Source organism: Pelobates fuscus, chromosome 1 (assembly GCF_036172605.1).
Source record: "Pelobates fuscus isolate aPelFus1 chromosome 1, aPelFus1.pri, whole genome shotgun sequence".
Taxonomy (NCBI): domain Eukaryota; kingdom Metazoa; phylum Chordata; class Amphibia; order Anura; family Pelobatidae; genus Pelobates; species Pelobates fuscus.
The window spans coordinates 265248160-265274273 of record NC_086317.1 but is presented as its reverse complement, the minus strand read 5'-3'; the positions used below and the strand labels follow the sequence as shown (position 1 = coordinate 265274273).

The following is a 26114-nucleotide window of genomic DNA, read 5'->3' as shown; positions in this document are numbered from 1 at the left end:
GCCATATCGTTGTGGGCCTCTGCATATTCGTCCATTTTGTTTTCCACTTTGGCAGTGCGGTCACCCAAATCGCGCATTTCTTTTCTGATCTCTGCTAGCGCCCTGTTTAGATTGTCCAGGAACTTGTTGGACATTGCATCTAGGCACTTTTGCAGTATGTCTTGTGTGACCGGTAGATTCCCCGCCGGATCAGTGTGGAGAGGCAGTGTATCGTCGCCCTCGCCATCTTGGTCGCTCTCGTGTGCAGCGGCCTGTTTGGACATCCTCGGTTTTGTTCCAAAGAACGCGTTTTTGTCTCCTTTATCCTGGGGCTTTTGTTTTACCTTCATTTGGGACATCTTGTCTGAGGTTTGTTGAGGAGTACTGGTTAGTTTCGCTAGTCAATAACGCTGTTTTGGGCCTTTTGGAACGGAGCACTAGTTACATGCGACCGTCCGCGCCATGAGCTTGGCCACGCCCCCTTAAATGTATTTTTAATAAGTGGCACCATTAAATCTGGGATTTTTCTCTGGCAATTAAAACTAATAAGTCAGTTTAGATAGATGTATATTTCTCTATTAAGGTTTCAGGTAAATGTGACATTTGAAAGCTGATTATGATTTAAAAGTGCTGAAGCACGAAACTGACTAGACCTATGTAAAGCATGGGCTAAGAGTTCTCAATTTTTTGTCAATAGAAAATAGTAACTGAAATGTCCAAAGATTTTCATTAAAGTGCATTGCAGAAGTCTCACATCCATCAAACATGGTGGTCTCACAATTACATAATGCAATGGAGTACCATTATTCATGGAAGCTTGCAATGCATTTTTCTCAAAATGAGTCCTATATCGGCACCTGGCATCACAGCAAGATGCGCGAGAGAGCAGAGCAAGAAGAGCAAAGATTGCAGCTCCTTCGCCACCCAGCTTCATTCTCACATAGCCCACCACCTCCACTATCCCTCAGCTGACTGGCTCCATTATCCCTCCCCGCTGAATGGGCTGACAAATTCCAGACACCAGGACAAAAATTCCTAGACTCCATGACAACCTGGCGCCTCGGATATGTGTATGCCCTGTATATGTATACATATGTATTTCTACATGTAACAATGTAGCATTTATTTTTCATTTAGGTCTTATAAGTGTGGTTGAGCTTGGAGCCCAGGCTGTAATGCTGCAGGTGTCCACTGCATGTTTCACGGTGAGAGCTCTAATAAAAGTATGACTAGCTTTTTTTAGTGCTAGTAATATTGTAATGCCTAGACACATTTCAACAATCAAAAAAAGTATTTTGCAATCAATCAGATTTACTGGATAATTGGATACTCATATATGCTGTACTTTTATTGATGCCAAATACTTTTCCCAGCTCAAGTCTATATCCATAGTTCTCGTTAAAAAATGTTTGCTTATGCAGCCCTGGTCACACAAACCCTGGCTGTGACTCAGATGCAGGTGTTTTATCTCCTGCTCTAAAAAATGAACTTTAATCTCAAATAAGGTTTAGAGGGCTATTAACCGAGCAGGAGATGAAAAAATTCCAGATTAAACAGACTGTGCAATAAAGGAAGTTTAAACACTGGATCTTACTTTACATGAATTGTTTAGGAAGGCTGTGCTTTTTTATTCATATACAGGGAGGTGTGACTAGAGCTAAAGTGATTTAACTCTAAATACATTGCAGAGAATTGAGCTGTGAGACTGCAGGGGCATGGTCTGTACCCCAAAACTGCTTCATTAAGCTAAAGTTGTTTTGGTGACTATAGTGTCCCTTTAATAATAGATTTGCCATGGGTTTACTAAAATAAATAGAGATGTAAATAACTTTGCAATTAGATATTATTTTATTAAGCTCATTGCATGCATACTTATGTTGTTGACTACATTACTACCTTCTTGAAAACCATAAATTGGAATCAGACTAATGTTTGTGAGCTGATCATTGTCTTTTCCTTAACAGATTTTAAATGGATTTTCGTCAGCTGCTAGTGTCAGAGTGGGAAATGCTTTAGGAGCCGGAGATATTGACCAAGCTAAGCTTGCTACTAAAGTTTCTTATATATGCACAGGTAGGAGATTATATCAAAGTTTGCAGATGTAAAGTTTTGTAGTATATAGCAGCGGTTCCCAAACTGTGTGCACACAGGGGGCAGCAAGATATTTCCCCAGTGCTATGATCATAGCACTGGGAACTGAGGACCCTGGGGAGCTCTAACTTGCAGCTCTACCAGGTTCTCCTCTTGCGAGTTCGGAGTTTTGGCGCGATTACCAAGGCAATGCTCTGAATCGCGCAAGCGTGAACTCTAGCCTGAGCTGCAGGCTAGAGTTCACTCTCACCACTAGGACTGCCAGAGCTTCCCCACTGGACCACCAGGGATTAGTACTGCCACCATCCCAGGTAAAGGTAAGCAGGGAGAGGGGAAATATGAAAATAATTATTTTTAATAAAAAAATATACACACACACCACATCCTTCACAAAGACAATGCACCCATGTACACTCACTGAACCCCACACACACTGCAACCATCACACACACACACTACACCCCTCACACACACTCCACTACTCACACACATATTGCACCCCTCACACACACTACTGCTGCTATCCCCTACTGCAGCCCCAATCCCAGCAGATCCAAGGTAAGTTAACAAACTGTTCTTAAAAAGTTTTACTACTTATTCTGGGAGTAGTGGTTATTGTGCCTGCATTGTTTCTTTAAATAATATACCAGTGCCCCTCCCAAGATTAGCTTCTGTAACTGCGCTACAACCTAGAAAATTGTTTTGACTTGGGGCGCTTTGGAAAATATTGAAATATTAAGGGTGCCTTCAACATAAAGTTTAGGAACCAGTGGTATATAGTTAAAACAGCATTTTACTCCAAGTGTTGTGATTTTCACTGCATATATTTTAGATAAAAATTAAACTGAAACTCCTGAGGGATTTTGAGAAAAACCTGAAAAATATTTATAGCCGTTTTTGTTTTGTTTTGTGTTTTGTATTCTGCAAGCACAGTATTCCCTGTAGCTGGGTTTGTTACAAAATAGTATTCTCGATTTTCCCCGGATGGATAAGATACAGTGAAAATGTTCTGACTAGAATGGCATTTCCCATATTTCTTAAACAAACGAAGCTTCAGATGCAGGGGCATGTCCAGGACGTGAATGCGAGTGTTAGGATGTGTTGGCTCCACAGAAAATTGGCCCTCCCGCAGCTTAGAGACCTGCTAACACACAGCAAGAGCTATCCCAAACCTGTCCCATTGCAAGGGCAAGAGAGTCGACCGAAAAGCAAGACAAACTGAACTTTTTTGAAAACAGGGACACTCAAAATCCCTTCAACAATGTGAAGACTCCCAAGATGGTGCTGACACGGACTTGGAGCAGGCCTCAAACCCGGAATCACCAGGCCTAATACTTACTCCAGAACACCTACAGGCCGTGTTTGATGATATGGCACCTAAACTACAGATGACACTGCAGCAATCATTCACGGTAGTCCGGTCCGACGTCCAGGCGTTGGAAACCCGCACCTCAGTGTTCGAAAACAAAATGGAGGAACGCGCGGAGGCCCACAATAGTCTCGCCACTCGCGTGGAAGATTTATTGGTACGGATGGACAAGTATGAAGCAAAATTGGTGGACATGGAGGATTGAGCACGCTGCAGCAACTTACGCTTGAGAAATGTGCCAGAATCAATAGGCCCTCTAGATTTGCCAGCGTACGCCAATGCTCTCTTCCATCTGCTGATGCCAGGTCTACCCCGAGATATGATACTGGTAGACCGCATACACAGAGTGGCAAAACAGCAGTATCTACCCAATGAAATACCCCAAAACATTGTGCTTAAAATGCACTATTACCACGCCAAGGAGCTGATCCTAAAGTCCAGCAGCACGAGGAAGGACTTGCCTCCCACCTACCAGAAAATTTTAATTTCTGCCAACATCTCCACCACTATGCTTAGGAAACAGAAACCATTCAATGCAGTTAATAAACTGCTCCGAGAAAACAACGTGGCATACAGTTGGGGGTATCGGACCAAACTCCTGGTCCAACGCAATGGAACTCTCAACGCTTTCAATACCCCTGAGTATAGCATACGAGTGCTGAACGAATTGGGGATCAAGAAGCCGGTCAAGCAACCAGGGACTCATAACAATGTCCGCCTACCTCAGGAGTGATAAAAAGCACGCAAATGAAAATGAACACTTCAAAGCACATCATCACAAACTGCTCTCTGGAGTTCACAAATATTAGTTGTAATTGAGGATTTATTCTGTACATATTTATAGGTATGGTTTATGCTCCCTTCCCGACATTAGTCACTAAGAGTAAGTTACACAATGTAATGTATAGCCCTACCGGGCACCTCCTAGCGCAGCATAATTCACTACCTCATCCCATGAGGTAGTGAATTATGTGTTGGCGAGACAATGAGAACGAAGGGAAGGGATGCATGTGTTGCATAAAAAGCAGCTTGATGTGAGGGGGGGTGGTGCGGGTTTTACATAAACACTTTCCATACCTGACACCATAAAATAAAAATCTATAGCCACAATGTAAGGGGATTAAGCCTTCCAGTGCAGTGACACCTTCTGGGGAGAGATCGAAGACACAGTGATGCTGACATTGTGTGCCTCCAGGAGACACACTTCAAAAAGAATGTCCACCCTCACATCCTCTCAGCAAACTTCCCACATCCCAGTATCACTCTACCTGACAAACGAAGTACAAAGGAGTTTCCATCTTTATAAGCAAAAACATAGCATTTGAATTACTACAAGAGGATATAAGCCTTTTCGCGGATGATATAGTTCTGACCCTGACGCAGCCACAAGTTTCCTTAGCCAACCAATTAGACTGCATACAAGACTACAACATATCTTACTACAAACTCAATTTAACGGAGACACAGGCCATGGTGATCAATATACCTGGGCATATCATGGGACCACTGAGATCATCCTTTCATTTTGACCGGATGGAGGACCTTGTCACCTTCCTAGGGATACACATCACTAAATTGACACAACAACTATTCAAACATTATTAAATTATGAGAAATGTCACGACGAGTTCACACAAACGTTCCAATCATGGGAGAAGGACTTTCTGTCCTGGCATGGGCGGATTGCAGCATTTAAAATGTCCCTACTCCCAAAATTGCTATATCTATTGAGAACTCTTCAAATCCCCATCCCTAAACAATATCTGACGACTCTGCAGAAAACCATAATACGGTTTGTATGGGCAAACAAAAAAGCCAGTGTAGCGAATCACATACATAAGAAACCTATTTCAATAGGGGGGGTTTGAACTTTCCGGATGTCAGTCTGTACCATAAGGCTGCAATTTTCTCTACAGTGGTAACAGCACACATCACACACCCCTGTGGATGGCCATATAATACCACTGGTCTAGTAAAGCTGGACTACACCACTTATTTTGGATACCAAAAACACTGAGACCGGGGACACCACATATGTTAGAACCTACTAAGCTGTTACTGACAACTTGGGATACATACCATGACGGTATAGGATGGCCTAACAAAGTATCGCAGGCCGGGGCGTGGCCTGACTGCCGATGGAGTGAGACGCATCTCTGCACAGCTCCTAGGCCCCAACCTGTTAAACCCAGCACAATAGCACAAAAAAGCGATTAAAATGGGGAGAACAAGGAAACCCAACAATGCTGACACCTCCGGGATGACACCGGCGAAACACAACCCTGGCCCGATGGACGGATTTCTACTGGCTTCTCAAGACCTATCCACGATAACCCTGGATGCCCGTAGAGCGCTCCGACCGTTAACCAGGCTTTTGCAGGAGCGGAGGATAACGTACAAGTGGGGGTTCCCCTTTAGCCTCCAGGCGAGAGTAGGCAATGTATGGCACATCATCCGCTGGCCGAATGAAGTTCCCCGCTTTCTTCAGGCGGCGGGCCTGCCAGCAACACAGATTCCGAATTGGATCCTGGAGGGTCCCCCAGCCAGGGCCTCGGGCCCTTTGGAAGTGGTGCATAACCTCAGGGCGGGCCCTACCCCGACACAACGCAGAGGAGGCCCGGAGTCTCCAGAAGAATAATCAGAAACAGACTCCGGCAGATGGCCTGGATACCCACTCCGAATGTCCCAGTTGACTGACATCTTGCCCCGGATGCCTTCCACGGGGACCCCTTGCACCGGCCCCCACCGCACGCCGCCTTACCAGGGGTATGTACTTTCTTTATGCACTGCACACTAGTATTAGTTTGGGATACAGGGGGGGAACTACTTAGGTGGGGAGGGGGGACAACCCGGGGAATTGAATATCGGAGCAAGGTAGCCTACGAGGCAGTTTTCTGACAGGGGGGATCCCAGCCAGGTTGGGGGGGTTAGGCCCTTTATGGGGGTATGAGGGGAAGCAGTGGATGGACTCATCTAATGGTAATCGGACACATTACGAATGATGGTCCCCTGTACACGAACATTACCCATGGACACCCGATGGACCACAGTCTGTTTCAGGGGGGGGTGGTGTGGGGGGTATCGGGGGGGCATGGGTGGACGGGGGCTTATAGGAGGGAGGTTACTGGGCTGTATGCTGGGATATGGATCTGATTCGGGGGGATACTGTGCAGCAAAATGTTTTTTCTTCGCTTAGACATGTTAAAGTTGATCGTAGAAGTAGAAGGACATATAGACCGAAACACTCCATTGGTTACGACAGACTCGACCTCACTGAGACTGACCCATTTATAAATATCACCGGGGATCCGGGTAGGACTGACCGCCGACCTATAGGATCCACGACAAACCGGTGCAGGGTCGTTGTCACACTAACGAAAATCCCACCCACGGGACTGACTGGACACCCCAACCCCCTAGAACTCACTTCCCTGACAAATCTTATCCCAGTAACTTTCCGGTGCGGCGGCAGGTGGGTCGTTCCCCGCCCCTTGCTTCTCCAGTGGAATGACCGCCGCACGGGGGTTTATCCCGGCTCAGTTGAAATATTGGTCCAATAATGTCCAGGGCCTCAACACCCCAGAAAAACGGGCCCACCTGCGCCGCCGTCTATGGCACGCCAAGACATCAGTAGCCTTCCTCCAAGAAACCCACCTCAAAGGTGGGAACGCACCAAAATTGGAAAATCAGCGCTTCCCATTGGGTTACTATGCGAACCACTCTGACGCCAAAAGGGCCGGAGTCGCGATTCTGTTCTCGCACACTGTCCCATTCCAATGTACACAATCTCAGGCGGACCCGAACGGGAGATATCTCTTCCTGAAAGGCACTATAGCTGATCATGTATACACCTTCGCTTGCCTCTATGGCCCAAACAGGAAACAACACTCTTTCCTTAGCCGAACACTGGCCAAACTGGAGAGGTTCAGGGAAGGCTTACTGATCATGGCGGGAGATCTAAACATGCCACTGGACCCATTACGGGATACGTCTAGGGGCCAAAGCTCGATCCCCTCGCACTGTCTGAGAGCAGCACAACGCTCCCTACGTAGGCTGGGGCTAGTGGACTGCTGGAGGGCGTTTCACCCAGAGGGCCGAGACTACACCCATTATTCCTCTGTACACTCGCACTATAGTCGCATAGATTATTTCTTTATAGCACAAGAGTACCTCAACTTGCTGATCGGTGCTGACATAGACATCGTGGACCACTCGGACCATGCGCCGGTGCATATTCGCACTCGCTCGCCTCTCTTTAAACCGCGAGAGAGGCAGTGGAAGCTGAATGAATCTTTGTTGGAAGACCTGGAGTTCACCACCGCGATGACCCAAACTTTGACCGATTATTTTGAGACGAACGAAAGCCCAGATATGCAACCTCTGACACTATGGGAAGCCCATAAGTGCGTGATACGGGGACACCTCATAACTGCAAGCACCAGACGGAAACGGCAGAGGATGGCGCAAATTGCCGATCTAACGAATAGAATTGCCGAACTGGAACAGGCCCATAAGGTCTCCCTGGACGATTGCATCTACCTCCGCCTCACGGAGGCCCGTAGAGAGCTCAGGGATATCTTATCGCAGGGCCTGATTCACACGGCAAGGAAATCGTCAAGGTATTTCTACGAGCACTCGAATAAAAGTGGGAGACTACTAGCGAAGATGCTACAAGAAAAACGGAGATCTCGGCACGTTCACAAGATACACACAAAAACGGGGGATATCACACAGCTCCCTGAGGGCATTCTATCGGCCTTCCGCGAATACTACGCGGCATTATATGCCCAAACGCAGGCTAAAAAGGGGCAGGGGGAAAAAATCCAGCAGTTACGGATCACGGCGTACTTAGAGGAACATGTCACACGCAAACTGACCCCAGAACAAACGGCCGTCCTGGAGCAGCCCATGTCAATTGAGGAACTGGCGGGAGCACTGAAGACGACCAAACCGCACAAAGCCCCTGGACCCGATGGTCTTCCAGTTACCTACCTTCGTACGTTTAAAGACATCCTCTTGCCCAGACTCCTATTGGGACTCAACTCCATTCAAGAAGGGGGATGCTTTCCTAAAGACTCCCTGAGGGCAACGATCGCGATCCTGCCGAAGGAAGGTAAAGACCCGACCAACTGTTCCAGCTACCGGCCGATTTCGTTGCTTAACGCGGACGTAAAACTTTTCGCCAAGGCCATGGCTGCCAGGGTGGCACAGACGCTCCCGGACTTGGTCCACGCGGATCAAGTAGGGTTCATACCCGGGAGAGAGGCGAGGGACAATACCATCCGGGCCCTTAACATCATACACAACGCGGCAGCAGGCAAACGAGACATGGTGCTCCTCTCTACCGACGCCGAAAAGGCGTTCGATAGAGTGGACTGGCATTATATGGCCGCTACCCTGGACCACATGGGATTTGGGCCGCGCCTGCGAACTTGGGTGGCGGCGCTATACACCGCACCCTCAGCACGCATAAGGGTCAACGGAGTGTTGACAGACTCGTTTGATATCGGCAACGGCACGAGGCAGGGATGCCCCCTGTCCCCTCTACTGTTCGCCCTTACACTCGAACCCTTTTTGGAAGCAGTCCGGCAACACGGAGGGATCACGGGACACCACATAGGGGGGAAGGAGCATAGAGTGGCGGCGTACGCCGACGATATGCTCTTCTTCCTAGAACAGCCGAGAATCTCGACACCGAATCTCCTGGAAGCGTTTCGTATTTACGGTGAAATATCCAATCTGAAGCTCAACCTGGACAAATCTGAGGCTATGCCTCTCACCAGGGACCAGGCGCTCAGACATCACCTCCAAACGCAATTCCCATTCAAAATATGCACCACCAAACTGCGCTACCTCGGCATCTGGCTGCCAGAGGACACAAAGGACATATACCAACTTAACTTCGCGCCCCTCTTAGCAACCATACAGCAAGACATCAAAAGGTGGACGGCCCTCTATGTCTCGTGGTTTGGGAGGATAAATGCCGTAAAAATGAATGTCTTGCCTCGCATTTTGTACCTCTTCCAGACATTGCCAACAGCAATCCCAAGGAGCTTTTTTCAATCGGTGTCGACCACCATACGGCAGTTTGTCTGGAACCACAAACCTTCACGTGTGAAAAGGTCCACACTGGAACGCCCAAAGACTGAGGGGGGAGCGGGACTGCTATCCATCGTTATGTACTACCAGGCTACCCACCTCCATAGATTGGTCGACTGGCATGCCAGCCCGTGCACAAAGCAATGGGTTCACATTGAAATACAACAGGCCCGAGGCAAGATCCCTGCACAGTTATGGCTTGGTGACGCGTCGCTTGGGGAACTGCGCACAGGTAACCCAATGATAGATGCTACGCTGCGGGTCTGGTGCGGTGTGCGCTATAACAAAAACCTCATGACATCCCCCAACCCGCTCACGCCCATCACCAACAACCCGAAACTGGCAGGGGGGCTTAACCCGTCTGACCTGCGGAACCTAGGTGCACAAGACTGGGTATATATTAACCAGTGGTATGTTGGACCGACTCTGAAACCGATAGCGGAATTGCTAAATGACCGTAGACCTAGCGGACTGGATGAATTCCGATACCACCAGGTTAAACACTATGTCACTTCAGTGGCGGGCAAAAACCACCTACATCGCCCACTGTTCCACCTGGAGAAACTTTGTGCGGCAAGGCACCACCTTTCACATGGAGTCTCGACCTTATACACATTGCTCCAAAACAACGGTGGCAAAACACCCCTAGGATTCACGGAAAAATGGGAAAGAGATGCAGAGGTAGAACTTACGGAGGAAGACTGGGGAAAAATTTTCCAACTGACGCACAAAGGGACTATCTGCACCAAATACCAAGAATGTAACTACAAAATCTTGACACATTGGTACAGAACACCAGACGTTCTTCGCCATGTACATGATTCGATCTCAGGTGTATGTTGGAGATGTGGCACAGAGGAAGGGACAGGGATACACATATGGTGGAAGTGCACGCACATCATACCATACTGGCGAATGGTGCAAAGGACAATCAAAGATATCACGGGAACGTAGGTCCCCTTTCAACCGTTACCTATGCTGCTAAATCACACGACCACGCCGACAAAAATATACAAGAAAGGTCTAGTTATACACCTGCTGACGGCGGCGAAAACGCTTATACCAACGATGTGGAAGAGCCCGGCAGTGCCCACGTACCAACAATGGATAGCCAGAGTGGAATCTATATATGATATGGAGATGATGACGGCATCCCTACAGGGCCGCTCGGACAATTGCGCCCGGACGTGGTTCCCGTGGATGGATTATATTTCTAGGAGAGCAGCGGAGGCCAACACGGAAGGGGACGGGGACACCAGTGCCGCCGCACGGGAAAACACGACGGGCTGACTTGCACCCACTGACTCTATTACACCCGACTGACCTCTCCTGCGACAGGACTCCCCCACGCTTCCCCTTATTCCTTTTTCCCTACTCAGGACGGTTTGACGTCAGACGGACCATGACTCCGGCCAGGTGCTCGACAGGTTAAAAGAGAAACGGACACTATGTAGACATCACAAGGCGACTTCAACGACTGGCGAGGTTAGACGGGATATATAGGACACCCTTGGTTAACACGACCACGCACTGGCGCAAGCGGGGACCCCTGGCAGAGGGGCTGCCCCGGTTCGATCACAACTATCAGAGACTGGCAAAGGCTACTAGCACCCACACCATGATAGGAAAACAGACACTGGCAGAACAATGAGACATAGGCAAATGTCAGATACACACTCGCATTCGCTACATGACAATGCTACACACCACCAAACACGCTCCTCCCCACCATAACCCAGACACCTGCTAGCAAATATACACGGACCTACACCATTCATGCCACCCCGACAGACCCCTCACGGAACAGGACGGGAACTTGTAACCACCTGACTTAAAACTGATTGAGATTAGGTAGAAGAAAACACGAACGTAGACCGCAACGACAACCCACCTAACCCTTGACCCTAACTTCTCTCATAAATTCGAATAATCAACCACACTCTCACTGCCATCGCCCTTAGCACTTAAAGACACGGAAGGGGATAGAAGGAGGATTAGTAATAAAACACCTAACGCTAGCGACCGCTAAGACAGTATAGCAGGAGAACAATCGTGAACAGCCATAACACGAAATACGCCCGACAAAGGAAGCAGACATTGAGGTAATTTAATACACCACATGAAAGTTGAGATCAGTAGAAAATGCGCCCACGCGGGTTGGAGGACACAATAACACCCACCCAGGTATGACACTCCCCGCGTTCTCCGCCCGCAAACTAAACTTTCGAGTACGGGGAAACGCCAAATTAGACAAAACCCACCTGCTTACCGAAGTACCTGTTATTGTCACCGCCTAGAGTTTTAACAAACACCCACACATAGCGTGTTGTGATGTTTAATCGGGCTGTTGGGTAATGAAACTCTTACAATGCGAAACGTTGCCTAATTTAACTAAACAGTAACAGTCAGGATACTGTATAACCGCCTAAGAACCAGGCCACTGGCCCTTGGGCTGGGAGATTCCTATGTGAGCCTAACCAAGTCACGATACTTTTTTACTGTCATACGTGTGTATCTCACTGCGGTAACTGTTAACCTTAACTGAACCAATGTCCCTGTATATGATTGTTATTAACTAATGTCATGAATATGTACGCCTGACTGGAGACTGGAGTGAAGTACTACTGTATTATCATAAACAAATATGAATACCGCACTCAAAAAGACCTTTGGGCAATAAAGCTTATTGCTAATCACGCTTTTAATTCAAAATATTTATTGTGTAAGTTTTAAATAAATTCATAAAGGTAATAGTATATCCTCATAGTGACACTCATTTCAAACTATTTACATATATACACACACACAGGACCCTCCTTCGTCTGTAATAAAGTTCATAGTATATACACGTCAATGTACAATAGGTAATGATCCAAAAAAACTAAGAAAAAATATAAGAAAAAATTATGAAAATGATGAATAATAAAAAAGGAGAAACAAAATGAAAAAATGAAAAAATAGAAAAAATCTAAAAAGTAGAAAAAAATAGAAAAAAGTAGTGATGAAACGAAAAATTGATGAAACAATCAAAATAGAGAAAAAAATAGAAAAAAATAGAAAAAATAATGCAGTCCTAACAAGATAGTAGTCCAGAATATAGTGCACTATATATATCACTTTATAATGGATGGATCTCACCAATGTGTCAGTAACTGTATGGTGTCCGTGGTAGGAGGATGCTGTAGATTGCAGATAGTAATGTCGGAGAGAACAGGGGCCATCGAAGGGACACGTACGTCCCGAGCGCGCAGCCCATTCAAACCCATCCACAGGATTACCCGCCCATTCAAAGATTACCCAGTGACCTGCCTATCTGACCGGATCACACAGCAGTACATTCAAAGGAGTACCTAGTGACCTGACTGGCTGACCACTGATGCCGGAGTGATTACTGTGCATCGAACAGGAAACTTTCAACACCTTTTTTTCATCCCCTTTCAGGACATTACTATCTGCAATCTACAGCATCCTCCTACCACGGACACCATACAGTTACTGACACATTGGTGAGATCCATCCATTATAAAGTGATATATATAGTGCACTATATTCTGGACTACTATCTTGTTAGGACTGCATTATTTTTTCTATTTTTTTCTATTTTTTTCTCTATTTTGATTGTTTCATCAATTTTTCGTTTCATCACTACTTTTTTCTATTTTTTTCTACTTTTTAGATTTTTTCTATTTTTTCATTTTTTCATTTTGTTTCTCCTTTTTTATTATTCATCATTTTCATAATTTTTTCTTATATTTTTTCTTAGTTTTTTTGGATCATTACCTATTGTACATTGACGTGTATATACTATGAACTTTATTACAGACGAAGGAGGGTCCTGTGTGTGTGTATATATGTAAATAGTTTGAAATGAGTGTCACTATGAGGATATACTATTACCTTTATGAATTTATTTAAAACTTACACAATAAATATTTTGAATTAAAAGCGTGATTAGCAATAAGCTTTATTGCCCAAAGGTCTTTTTGAGTGCGGTATTCATATTTGTTTATGATTATGATTAGGAGGTTGTTGTGGGGTTAAGCCTCGAATACCTGCACCTTGCGTAATTGAGTGCCAGCACACAGTGTGCTTTTGTACTACTGTATTATCCACTATATTAAGGATGTTCACTTTACCAATATACTTGTATACTGAAAAACTACAAATAAAGAATGTCAAAAAAAAAAAAAAAAGTATCGCAGGCCACGACATCGTATAGCATATATGTGAGGAATCCGAACTTTAACTACTCTACATGGACGACAGTGGGAAACCATCTATACAATGAGACAACCTTGAAACCGTTCCCAGAACTACAATCACAATTTAACCTCCCCCAAAGGGCTATCTTTGCAGCTCAAGTCCCTCCTGCAGCCAATGACGCACCGGCTCACGACACCCACACATCCAAATATGACTCACTCTGTCTAATGGGACCCCACAAAAGAAAACCCTTTCGATTATATACGCACTACTGATTGGGAATAAAACAGTGAAATATGAAAAATACATGCAAGCTTGGCAGGAGGATATCTGCTCCGCTTTCTCTACAAATCAGTGAAGCAGGGCATTCGCAGTGCACAGAGGCAACACAGCATGCACCACACACCTGGAACTGATAAGGAAAATACAATATAGGTGGTACCTGGTACAAACGAGGCTAGCACATATCTACCCTGGCACATCCAAGATATGTCGGAGATGCAAATCTGACACAGGTTCGATGTACCACATATGGTGGACGTGCAAAATCATCCACCCATATTGGACAATGGTCGGAGAAATACTCACCCACATACTACCCACACCCCCGACATTAAAGGGACACTCCAGGCGCCCAGACCACTTCTGCTCATTGAAGTGGTCTGGGTGCCAACTCCCACTACTCCTAACCCTGCAAGTGTAAGTATTGCAGTTTTTTATAAACTGCAATAATTACCTTGCAGGGTTAACTCCACCTCTAGTGGCTGTCTACTAGACAGCCACTAGAGGTCACTTCCTGATTTGTAGCAAGGATATTCCTTGCTAGAGCGTCGCTGGACGTCCTCACGCTGTGTGAGGACCTCCAGCGTCGCTCAAATCCCCATAGGAAAGCATTGAAATTCGTTTTCAATGCTTGCCTATGGGGAGCGCTAACGGAATCACAGGGAGGAGCGGCGCGGAGGAGGAGGCAGCGATGAGGGACATCGCCGCTGCCTCAGGTAAGTGACTGAAGGGGTTTTCACCCCTTCAGTAACTGGATATTGGTCGGTGGGAGGGAGAGGGACCCTCCAGTGCCAGGAAAACAGATTGTTTTCCTGGCACTGGAGTTTCCCTTTAACTTCTGAACTATGTCTTCTGTTTGTCTGGCCAGAGAACATCTCAAAGATTGACACAAAGCTTTTGTTCCACACATTGATAGCCGCTAACACCCTCATAGCCAGGGCATGGAAAACATTAGCAGCTCCCTCCAAACACGTGTTAATGCGACAAATACAAACAAACTGGGATTATGAAAGTTTTGGCAAACCAGCATATCAGGAAAAGTAAGGTTACAGAGTTGTCAGGACAAATCTAGGAAAAATATTGGCTTACACTAGCAAACGCCCAGGGTTATTGAGAAAACAAACACATCATGCCATCAAATGCTAAAGCCGAGGTCCAGGCTTGTAAGCCAGAATAGGGACATTGGCTATTGAGGTGTATATAGCATTTATACATGTTTTATATAGGTTCACCATCTCCCCACTCCCCCCCCCAACTCTCCGCCCCCCCCCCCCCCCAACTCTCTGTACTGGTATGGTAACTCTATGCAAATCCTGAAGAAACACCCATGTGGTGGTTGCCCACTCAGAGAAATAATTGACTATCATAATGATATGCGTGTCTTGTTGATGGATACTAGTATGATATACGGCATTGACGAATACTGTATTGTGCATCGATTTACTTTTTTAATCCCACTAACTACCCTTTTCTTTTATTATGTATCCCTGAAAAATGTAAAACAATTAAAAATGTAAAATTAAAAAAAAAAGTTTTGGGTTGCCAAAGAAATTGGGCTGAGTGCTCTGTCTTAACACACACCCACGGGCTGTTTTACGGCATAGTCCAACCGTGCACGTTTCCCTGGCATCTTGTTACCCAGCAGAGATGTGACTCGTATCGTGGCATGCCCCTTGTCATAGCATGTGCACATGCTCAGGCAGTCACAGCTTGGAGGTGCAAAGAGAGAAGTGAGGGAGCAGAGGTCAGTAATGACAATTGAGAATTTTATGGGCGCACAAGTTTCTTAGTACACATATAGGTCACAAGGCCAACTGAGAATGTGGATTTGTTAAAGGCACAGTATTCACACCAATCTATAAATTGGTCTCAATACATGCACCTAAACACAAATCATCATGCATTCATTCATTCATTCGAAGTGATTGTAATGTTGCACTAGACCAAGAGGTAGACACCTCATTGGGACATAGCAGGATCATGCAAAGCAGTCCAAGACAAATTAATAGATGGGTATCAAATATCCATACGGTGGATGGCCAGTACCTGCTATATCTAGAAAACTTTTTTTTATTAATTTCTATTCAGTTGTTGATGGCTCTTATTAGTGGATGAGTTATGTTTTCATTTCACAACAGTATTTGTCTTCTTTGCCATCCACAGCCATGCTACTCGCCAAACATTCCCCTGTAGTTCTGCAATTTTTCTTCCCTGCTTAGTGACTGAGGTAGATGTGATGACGAATGAATTAATCTTATGTTCTTATTTTTCTTATTTAATCTTATTTTCACACCCATAAATTCTCAGTCAAAAATGTGATAAAAGCCTTTATAGTGGTTGAAATGTTCCTGCAGGGTTTCTAATAAAATTACTGTTCTGGGAATGTGTGTACCAGATCTTTTTTGCTTTTGTTCTCAAATTTCTGGATTGCTGTCCTGGTTGTATACATCACATGAAACATATCACTTCATATATGGTGAATATCATCTTATATTTTTTTGCAGAGGTCTGATTTGTGTCACATGGGATGCCTAAATAGCCAGGTCTGGCTGCCTGAAAAATGGTCACATCAGGCTAACAGACTTTCTGGTCAACCTTATTCAGGGTTGCAAATGCTCATAGCACTTTTGAAAGACTCTGATCATTGACTTTAATGGCACATTGCGAGCATGTCTACTGATGCACCTGAACTATGCAGTTTAGTGGCTGTTTATTAGTGTTCCCAGATTCAGGAACCATCCTGAGATGGTAGTACAGAAGTTTAAAATCAGTAGTTGGGATGAATGCAATTGTAAAGTGCAGAAACGGCCCTTATTTATTTATACTTCAATTTAAAAAAAAATAGTACAGTGTTCCTCTCGGGATTGGACTCCAGATGCAACTCTGTTACATTTATGCTAGTTACTGTTTAACATAACCCATTCTATCTACTTCTCTACTGTACCTGTTTGGTATATATGTTAACAAATTTGGAAAACGTTTAAAAAATATTATTTCACCAAGTTGTTTCCATCTTTCATGTCATTTAGTATTTGTTTCCTTCATGGTTGGAGTTATTGTTGCTGCATCAAGAGATTATGTTACCTACATATTTACATCAGACAAGTAAGTGAATGTTTTTTTATAAAGTTGAGTTGTTTGCATGACAAAGCAAAATATTGTCTTAAAATAGTGATAAAATAAAGTAAAAACCTTGCAGCACATTACCGCCATATAGCATATATCTGTAAATAACTTTCTGTATTTTGAAATTACAAGGATATCCCCCGAGATGTGTAAACTAACATTCTAAGTAAAAAAAAAAAAGAAATAGAAATACATAAAAAATAGACATAAGCAGGTCATTATCTAAACAGTGTATATGGCCATACTGCTGCTGTATTCAGTTACACTTGGAAGTCAAGTTTGAAGATCCGTGATATTTACTATCGCTCGTGGCAGCATCCGAGCGCAATTGGGATTATAGAAAAAAAAAATGCTAAAAAAGATTTACTCCATGGAAATAACAGGTATGACCCTGTCAGTTATAGCTGCAGACAATGACACTTTGTCACTTTCAAAAAAGGCATGCACATCATCCTTCGCATCCTTTGGGGCAGACTGAAGGGTAATTAAACTGGGCCAGGGAGATGCCCTGATTCTTGAGGCTTTATACTTACCCCAAATAAGTTCTTAGAGATAAAGAGAGAGTCAGTACCCAGCATAGAGAGAGGAAAAGGAAATGTTGTTTTTCCTTCTTTAAAACAATATTACTGGCTTTACTGGCTTTCCAATGACTAAACAGGATTGTGATGACAGTTACTGAAGAATCTTTAATATATTTAAGATCTATTTAAAATAGGTATCACATAGAGATGATACACAAGTTGAAGTTTTAACGTTTTTAGTGATTGAAAATGTAATAATGTCCAAGGCAAACAATCTAGAAAGGGCCAGGCAAAAGCAAGGTCAAGACAGTCAGAAGGTTTGAAATCCAGGCAGAAAGGTTCTAGAGCTATAAAACAAGCCAAGAGCTGGGTATCGAGGTAAATAAACAGGTGGTAGCCTAGTGTTCACTGAAGACAGCATATAACTGAGCAATGATAGAGTGCCTACCACGGGCCTCACCCCATCTGACATGCCTCCTTACTGCCTTACTGACATATGGGGAATTCACTAAAGTATGCACCTCCTCATATTGAATGGGGCAAAACCACCTGGCTGCATACAGCAACATTCACAATGAAAATTGTTTGCTGGCAAATTGTTTGCTGGCAGCGCTACTGGCCAGTGTTCATATAGTTAGAAACACTAAGTGGTACAGGGATTAATTATGTGGCACTTGGCCACCGTTTGATAGCCAGGCACCACATTAAAAAAAAAAGTAAATATAAAAAAAAAAGCCTATTGGGGTCAATAAGCCCCCCAAATTACAGTAGTGGAGATTTTAAACCTTCCTATGCCCCATCTGCCATGCAGCAAGTGAGCCACGGCTACAAACTGGTTAAAGCAAGCAACTGGGCAGGCATTGCTGTACACCCACTAGAAAAAGGTCCATCTAAATCTGACTGGTTGGCTTACTAGCTTGCCAACCAATCAGAGCGCTTTTATTCGTGTCACATTGAATGGAAAATTTTTCCAAACTTTGCAATGGCTGGGAATGCCTTTTTTAAAGGCTTTCCCTGCTTTTAGAGAACCCTCCATAGGTGAAGATGGAATTGTTTTATTATGTCATGTTTTTAAAAATGTCCTGAACTTATTCTTTATAATTTTTTTGCAAATCTTTTTTTTTTTTTTTTTCATTGGTTGCATTGTAAGTTATATATTTTTATTGGCCTTTTTTGGTGGCTAATGAACGGAAGAATTAGAAGAAAAAAAAAACGGATTCATTTTTCGCCCCCTCACTATAATTAGGGTGTTGGAAGGTAGGTAGTAACATTGATTTTTTTTTTTTTTTTATTTATTTAGTTTTTTATGGAGAGGTGCTTAAGATATTGAACCCTGGCCACCCAGAAGGGTAGAGGGAGATGGACATGCCATTATTTGCAGAGATGGACAATAGCATGTCCATCTAGAGAAGACCAACATTGGTCATTCAGTCAACTTTACTAATACGAAGTAAAAATTACTTAGTATTAGTAATTAATCTGCTATTCACTTAACTCCAAACTGCCATGGACTAAATTCCATACTGCAAAATGTAAGCAAACATAATTGATTTTTGTCATTAACCTTTAAATTTGGTACAATTTGTAGTTTAGCTAATAAACCCATATGTCATATATCCGCTTAGAGCAGTGGTTTAGGAAAAAAAACACTTTAGACACAGCAGGGTTATCCCTAAATCCTGGACTGGTGGGGGGTGCATGAAGACTGGGTTTGGAACCCCTGACTTAGAGGGTGGAGTTAATTTCCGTTGGTGTAGTCTAGTGCCTTACCATCTTAAAATGTCACCAATCTCCACTGATTATAAAGTACAATGACCCCTGAGTGGCGTTTCCTTTCTAAACATGATGACAATAAGATTAATGATAATTTCGTAAAAATTCCTATATGTTTTCTCCTTATTCCTCTTCCTCTGCCATCTCTCACCTACTGTGTTCCCTTCAGGGCCGGTGCAAGGATTTTTGGGTACATAGGCGAAGATGCATTTTTCCGCCCCCCCCCCTCTAAAATTAACATCTTCACCTATGTGCCTCCTAACCAGCCCCTCCCTCTTCCCTGTCCCTTAGTGTTCCTCTCCCCCCTCCCCTCTTTTCCCTGTCCCTTGGTGTTTCTCCCCTTCCTGGTGTCCCTCCTACATGTCTTGTAGTGTTGCGGAGCAGATCCTCTACAGGAGCTTCAGTTTTCTGTACCTGGCTGGACTGACAGGAAGTGCTCTCTCAGTGAGCACTTCCTGTCAGTCTGGCCGGGTACAGGAAACAGAAGCTCCTGTACTGCGCTCCGCTCCGCCACGCTACACTCAGTGGTGTATACACACTAACAGCCACACACACTCAATGACAAACACACAGACGTCACTGACAGACAGACTCACTGATCTGACACACACTCATTCATTGACAGACACACACTCAATCACAAACATACTCTCACTGATTTGACAGACACTCACAAACACACACTGATAGACACACTCACACTGACAAAACACACTCATACACTGACAGACACACACATTCATACAATCATTCACAGACACACACTCACAAATGCAAACACACACACACACTTACAGACACACAGTCACAGACAAACACATACACAGACACACACTCACAAACACAGACACTCACAGACAAACACACTCACAGACAAACACAGACACACACACTCACAGCCACACACATACACAGACACACACACACTCACAGCCACACACACTCACAGACTAACATACACTCACAGACAAAACACAGACACAGACACTCACAAACACATACACACACATACACAGACACACACACTCACAGACACACACATACACAGACACACACATACACACACACACACACACTCACAGACACACACACTCTCAGACTAACACAGACACTCACAGACAAACACATACACAGACACACACACTCACAGACAAACACAGACACTCACAAACACATACACACACTCACAGACAAACACATACACAGACAAACACATACACAGACACACACACTCACAGACAAACACATACACAGACACACACACTCACAGACAAACACATACACTCACAGACAAACACATACACATACACACACACTCACACTTTCAAACACACACAAATTATTAATAATATCCACCCAGCCTCCTTACCTGGAGAGCTGGCGTGGATCCGTCCCTGGGGTCCAGTGGGGCTGCTGGGCGGCGTGCGGCAGTGTTCTAATGAGAGGCGGCGAGGGAGCTCTAACCTGTCTGCTCTGCTCCCTCGCGGGCTGTCTGTTGATGCTGCGGGAGCCGGAATATGATGTCATATTCCGGCTCCCGCAGAATCAGCAAACGGCGCGCGAGGGAGCAGAGCAGACAGGTTAGAGCTCCCTCGCCGCCTCTCATTAGAACACTGCCGCACGCTGGGGGTCCAGGAGGTGACCTGGCAGGAGGGAGCGCTTCCCTCCTGCCGGTCACTGGAATCTTGCACCCCCAGAGCCGGTGTGCCCTAAGGCCTTATGGACGCGCCGGCCCTGGTTCCCTTCCCAACCCAACCCCTTACATCCTCCGGTACATTTAAATCACTAGATGTAAGCTCATTTGGAAGGGCCTTCTTTCCCTACTATTCCTGTATGTAAAACTTGTTTTGTTAGACTTGGGTCTAGTCAAATAGTTTTTTTTATTTATTTTTTAACATACAACAAAACATAACAAAATACAAAACAATCAAAAGAAAAAAAGGGAGAAAAATCCAACCAACAAACCGTATCAAACAATATAAATATGACAAACTGAAAATAATGCACTCATAAAACAAGACATTTATTCTACATGCTTAACATAAAACAGTGATGCACACAATATTATGTGTTTCAAGACTTGTCTTGTTTCTTATTGTACATCGCTGCAGAATATGTTGGCACTATATAAATAATTGTAATTAGTTTTCCATTTATCTTTCTATATAACTGTAAACAAAAGTAAAAAAACAAAAAGTTAGCATTTAGTAAATATAAATAAGACCAGAGTGTGGAAGATGGACGAGCTACTAGATTAGGCAGAAAGAGGCTAAGCAAGTTTTAAGAGCTTCCAAATCACACACAGAAGAGAAAATAGCACAGTCAGTAGAAAAAGGGGGGACAAAATATTTTTAGATACATAAATGAGAAAAGGAAAGTAAAACAAGGATTAATTAGATTAAAAACAAAAGAAGGAAGGTATGTAGAAGAGGATAAAGGTCTAGCTGACTGCCTCAAAAAATATTTTTATTCAGTATTTACAGATGAAAATGAAGGAAAGGGACCTCTGTTAGGAAAAAGGACAAATGAGCAATTTGTTACATGTGAGTTTACAGAGGAAGAGGTTCTATTTCAACTGTCAAAAGTAAAGACAAGTCAATGGGGCCTGATGGAATACACCAAAATGTATCAAAATAGCTTAGTGGTGTACTAGCAAAACCATTAACAGATTTATTTAACCAATCATAGTTAACAGGAGTAGCCCCAGAAGATTGGAAGTTAGCGAATGTTGTTCCCATTCACAAGGTAGTAGGGAGGAGTCGGGTAACTTTAGGCCAGTAAGCCTTACTTCAGTAGTGGGGAAAGTAATGGATGTTAAACCATGTTACAGGATAGGATTGTTGAGCATCTAAAATCACATGGATTTCAAGATCAGAGACAATGTGGATTTACAGTGAGATCATGCCAAACTAATTTTATTGATTTTTTTTTTTGATTGGGTAACTAAAATAATAGATCAGGGTGGTGCCGTAGACCTTGCTTACCTTGAGACTGTTGACACTGTTGCACATAGAAGGCTAATCAATAAACTGCAATCTTTAAGTTTGGATTCCAATATTGTTGAATGGGTAAGGCAGGGACTAAGTGACAGGCAACAGAGGGTTGTAGTCAAGGGAGTATATTCGAAGCATGGTGTAATGATATTGATGTTACAAAGTTTTGGAGTCCAGTAGCCAGATCAGCAATGTTTTCTGCCAGAGGTAGCCACTCGTTACCCAGGTGGTTGAGCCCCTGAGCCTTGAGTGGCCTTCTGGTCTTAAGCAGAGATGGGAGACTGGAACAGAGAGATGATAATCGTAGTGAGGCAAGCCGAGGTCAGTGGGAAGGAGAAGCAGCAAAGTCAAAACGGTCCAAAATCAGCAACAGGTAGGAGAAACAGGAACAAGCTTGATTAGAGAGTACAGGAACCACAATAATCTGGCAAAGGTACAGAGACAGGAAGTGGCTTTTATAGGCCAAGAACCAGACACATGACCAGACACAGCTGAAGAGACTTGTCACTGATACCAATGCTTATAGAGTCAAGGTTACCAGATCTCAGGTACATTTGCAAAAGGCAGGCTGGTGTAGTGGTAAGCATGTAAACCAGGGTTCGAAACCCAGCAGAGTCAGTTCCTCACACATGGTCTTGTCACCAGTGGGGTACCTCAGGGATCTGTATTTGGACCCATTCTCTTTTTTATTTTTATTAGTGATATTGCAGAAGGTCTTGATGGTAAGGTGTGTCTTTTTGCTGATGATACTAAGATATGTAACAGGGTTGATGTTCCAGGAGGGATACACCAAATGGCAAATGATTTAGGTAAACTAGAAAAATGGTCAGAGTTGTGGGTCATGGGGTAATTATTTCAGATGACTTAAAGGTAGGCAGACAATGTAATACGCAACAGGAAATGCTAGAAAAATACTTGGTTGTATAGAGAGAGGTATTAGCAGTAGAAAGAGGGAAGTGCTCATGCCATTGTACAGAACACTGGTGAGACCTCACTTGGAGTATTGTACGCAGTACCGGGGACCGTATCTCCAGAAGGATATTGATACCTTAGAGAGAGTTCAGAGAAGGGCTACTAAACTGGTTCATGGATTGCAGGATAAAACTTACAAGGAAAGGTTAAAGGGTCTTAACATGTATAGCTTGGAGAAAAGATGAGACAGGGGGATATCATAGAACCATTTAAATGCATAAAGGGAATCAACACAGTAAAGGAGGAGACTATATTTAAAAGAATAAAAACTACCACAACAAGAGGATATAGTCTTAAATTAGAGGGGCAAAGGTTTAAAAATAATTTTAAGAAGTATTACTTTACAGAGAGGGTAGTGGATGCATGGAATAGCCTTCAAGCTGAAGTGGTAGAGGTTAACACAGTAAAGGAGTTTAAGCATGCGTGGGATAGACATAAGGCTATCCTAACTATAAGATAAGGCCAGGGACTAATTAAAGTATTTAGAAAACTGGGTAGACCAGATGGGCCGAATGGTTCTTATCTGCCGTCACATTCTATGTTTCTATGTTTCTGAGTAAAATTGTGTTTTTTCTTTTTCAGAGAAATTGTTCTCTTAGTGTCCCAAATGTTGCTAATCTTTGCTCCATACCATATATTTGATTCCCTCACTGTAAGTAACTCATTTAACTTCTAGCTTAATTAATATTATCAACAGGTTGCATATTAGGTTATTTAATGCTTGTGGTTGATTTGTAGTCCACAGGTGCTGCAGTGTTACGAGGAGTGGGAAAGCAAAAGTTTGGTGCAGTTATAATCACAGTTGGATTTAATGCCATTGGTTTGCCAGTTGGAATCGTATTAATGTTTGCTGGAAAACTTGGTGTAATAGGTAAAAACTAGATTTTATACAAAATAAACGTAACGGTGTATTACTAGCAAGAGAAAAATAAAAAATGTTTAGTACAAATGTCTCAGGAATTGACTGACAATGTGTATATTGTACGTTCTCCACTAGTTGTACAACGCTGTGGAATATGTTGGCACTTTGATAAATACCATTAATAAATAAATAAATAAACAAACACATACGTTTAGAAAAGAAAAAAAAAACACTTTGGACACAACTGGATAATTCCTAAATCCTGGATTGTAGGGGTGCCTTGAGGACTGGCTTGGGAACCACTCTTACAGAAAATATGTGTGTTTTTTTAAATTGAAAAGCAGCCTTTCCTATAAAAAATAATTAGATAGGAGCTTAAAAATTATTTCTGCATTTAAATGTTTAACAGATTTTACTCGGTTTCAGTGATTTTTTTTGATTTTTTTTACTTGATGTTTTAAACAAATAAATAATTTAGCCACCTACCTTTCTTTACTAGATACAAGACACAAATAATAAATAAGTCCTTACTCGAATCATTATACAAATTGAACTTTTTACTGAAAAATATATTATTATTGATTGGCATAAGGCTATCCTAGGCTTAAAAGGACACTATAGTCACCTGAACAACTTTAGCTTAATGAAGCAGTTTTGGTGTATAGAACATGCCCCTGCAGCCTCATTGCTCAATCCTCTGCCATTTAGGAGTTAAATCCCTATGTTTATGAACCCTAGTCACACCTCCCTGCATGTGACTTGCACAACCTTCCATAAACACTTCCTGTAAAGAGAGCCCTATTTAGGCTTTCTTTATTGCAAGTTCTGTTTAATTAAGATTTTCTTATCCCCTGCTATGTTAATAGCTTGCTAGACCCTGCAGGAGCCTCCTGTATGTGATTAAAGTTCAATTTAGAGATTGATATACAATTATTTAAGGTAAATTACATCTGTTTGAAAGTGAAACCAGTTTTTTTTTCATGCAGGCTCTGTCAATCATAGCCAGGGGAGGTGTGGCTAGGGCTGCATAAACAGAAACAAAGTGGTTTAACTCCTAAATGACAGTGAAATTGCAGGGGAATGATCTATACACTAAAACTGCTTTATTTAGCTAAAGTCATTTAGGTGACTATAGTGTTCCTTTAACATAAGGCCAGAGACTAATGAGAGTATTTAGAAAATTGGGCAGACTAGATGGGCCAAACGGTTCTTAACCCCTTAAGGACCAAACTTCTGGAATAAAAGGGAATCATGACGTGTCACACACGTCATGTGTCCTTAAGGGGTTAAATGCCATCACATTACATGTTTCTATTATTCATATATTTTCTTTTTCAAGGATTGTGGTCTGGACTTGCTGCAGGTCTCATTGTGCAAGCCATCGCATTTTTAGTATTTATTTTACATTTGAATTGGGACAAAGCACTTGATGAGGTAATTCTTAATTCTTCTTTGCATTATTTCGAATAAGTCTTTGGTCAATATTTTAGTACTTTTGTACTGTTTTTGTGAAAGGATGTTTATTGGAATTTAAAAGGAAAATAATTGTAAAAATAGGAACAGTGGAAAATATAACAACCGATAAAAGACAATCTGGGAATATGGCTTCAAATCTAAATGAAATCAAGAAGTATATATAACTAGGGCATAAGTTACATGGCAGATGTCTGTAGGTACATTACTCCAATGCAGTCATTCTCCCCCAAACATTAAGATAAAGTGGGCTTAATTAATTTATCGACTGGACATTGCAAGCATAAAAATATCTAAAAAAAATATATATTCCTATAAGATGACTACAAAGTGTATGCATATAGGCACATAGTTATTCTTGTGATGTATTG

General features: G+C 43.2%; 1 protein-coding gene across 1 annotated transcript in view; it reads left to right on the top strand.

Annotated features, from left to right (window-relative positions):
• The window catches only part of LOC134612698 (multidrug and toxin extrusion protein 2-like), an 84921-nt gene that overhangs the window by 37339 nt on the left and 21468 nt on the right, over positions 1–26114 (top strand). The window contains exons 10-15 of the mRNA XM_063457126.1: positions 1117–1184; positions 1944–2052; positions 17053–17128; positions 23991–24060; positions 24147–24279; positions 25610–25704. Coding sequence (XP_063313196.1) covers positions 1117–1184; positions 1944–2052; positions 17053–17128; positions 23991–24060; positions 24147–24279; positions 25610–25704 — 551 coding nt within the window. The remainder of the gene's footprint in view (positions 1–1116; positions 1185–1943; positions 2053–17052; positions 17129–23990; positions 24061–24146; positions 24280–25609; positions 25705–26114) is intronic.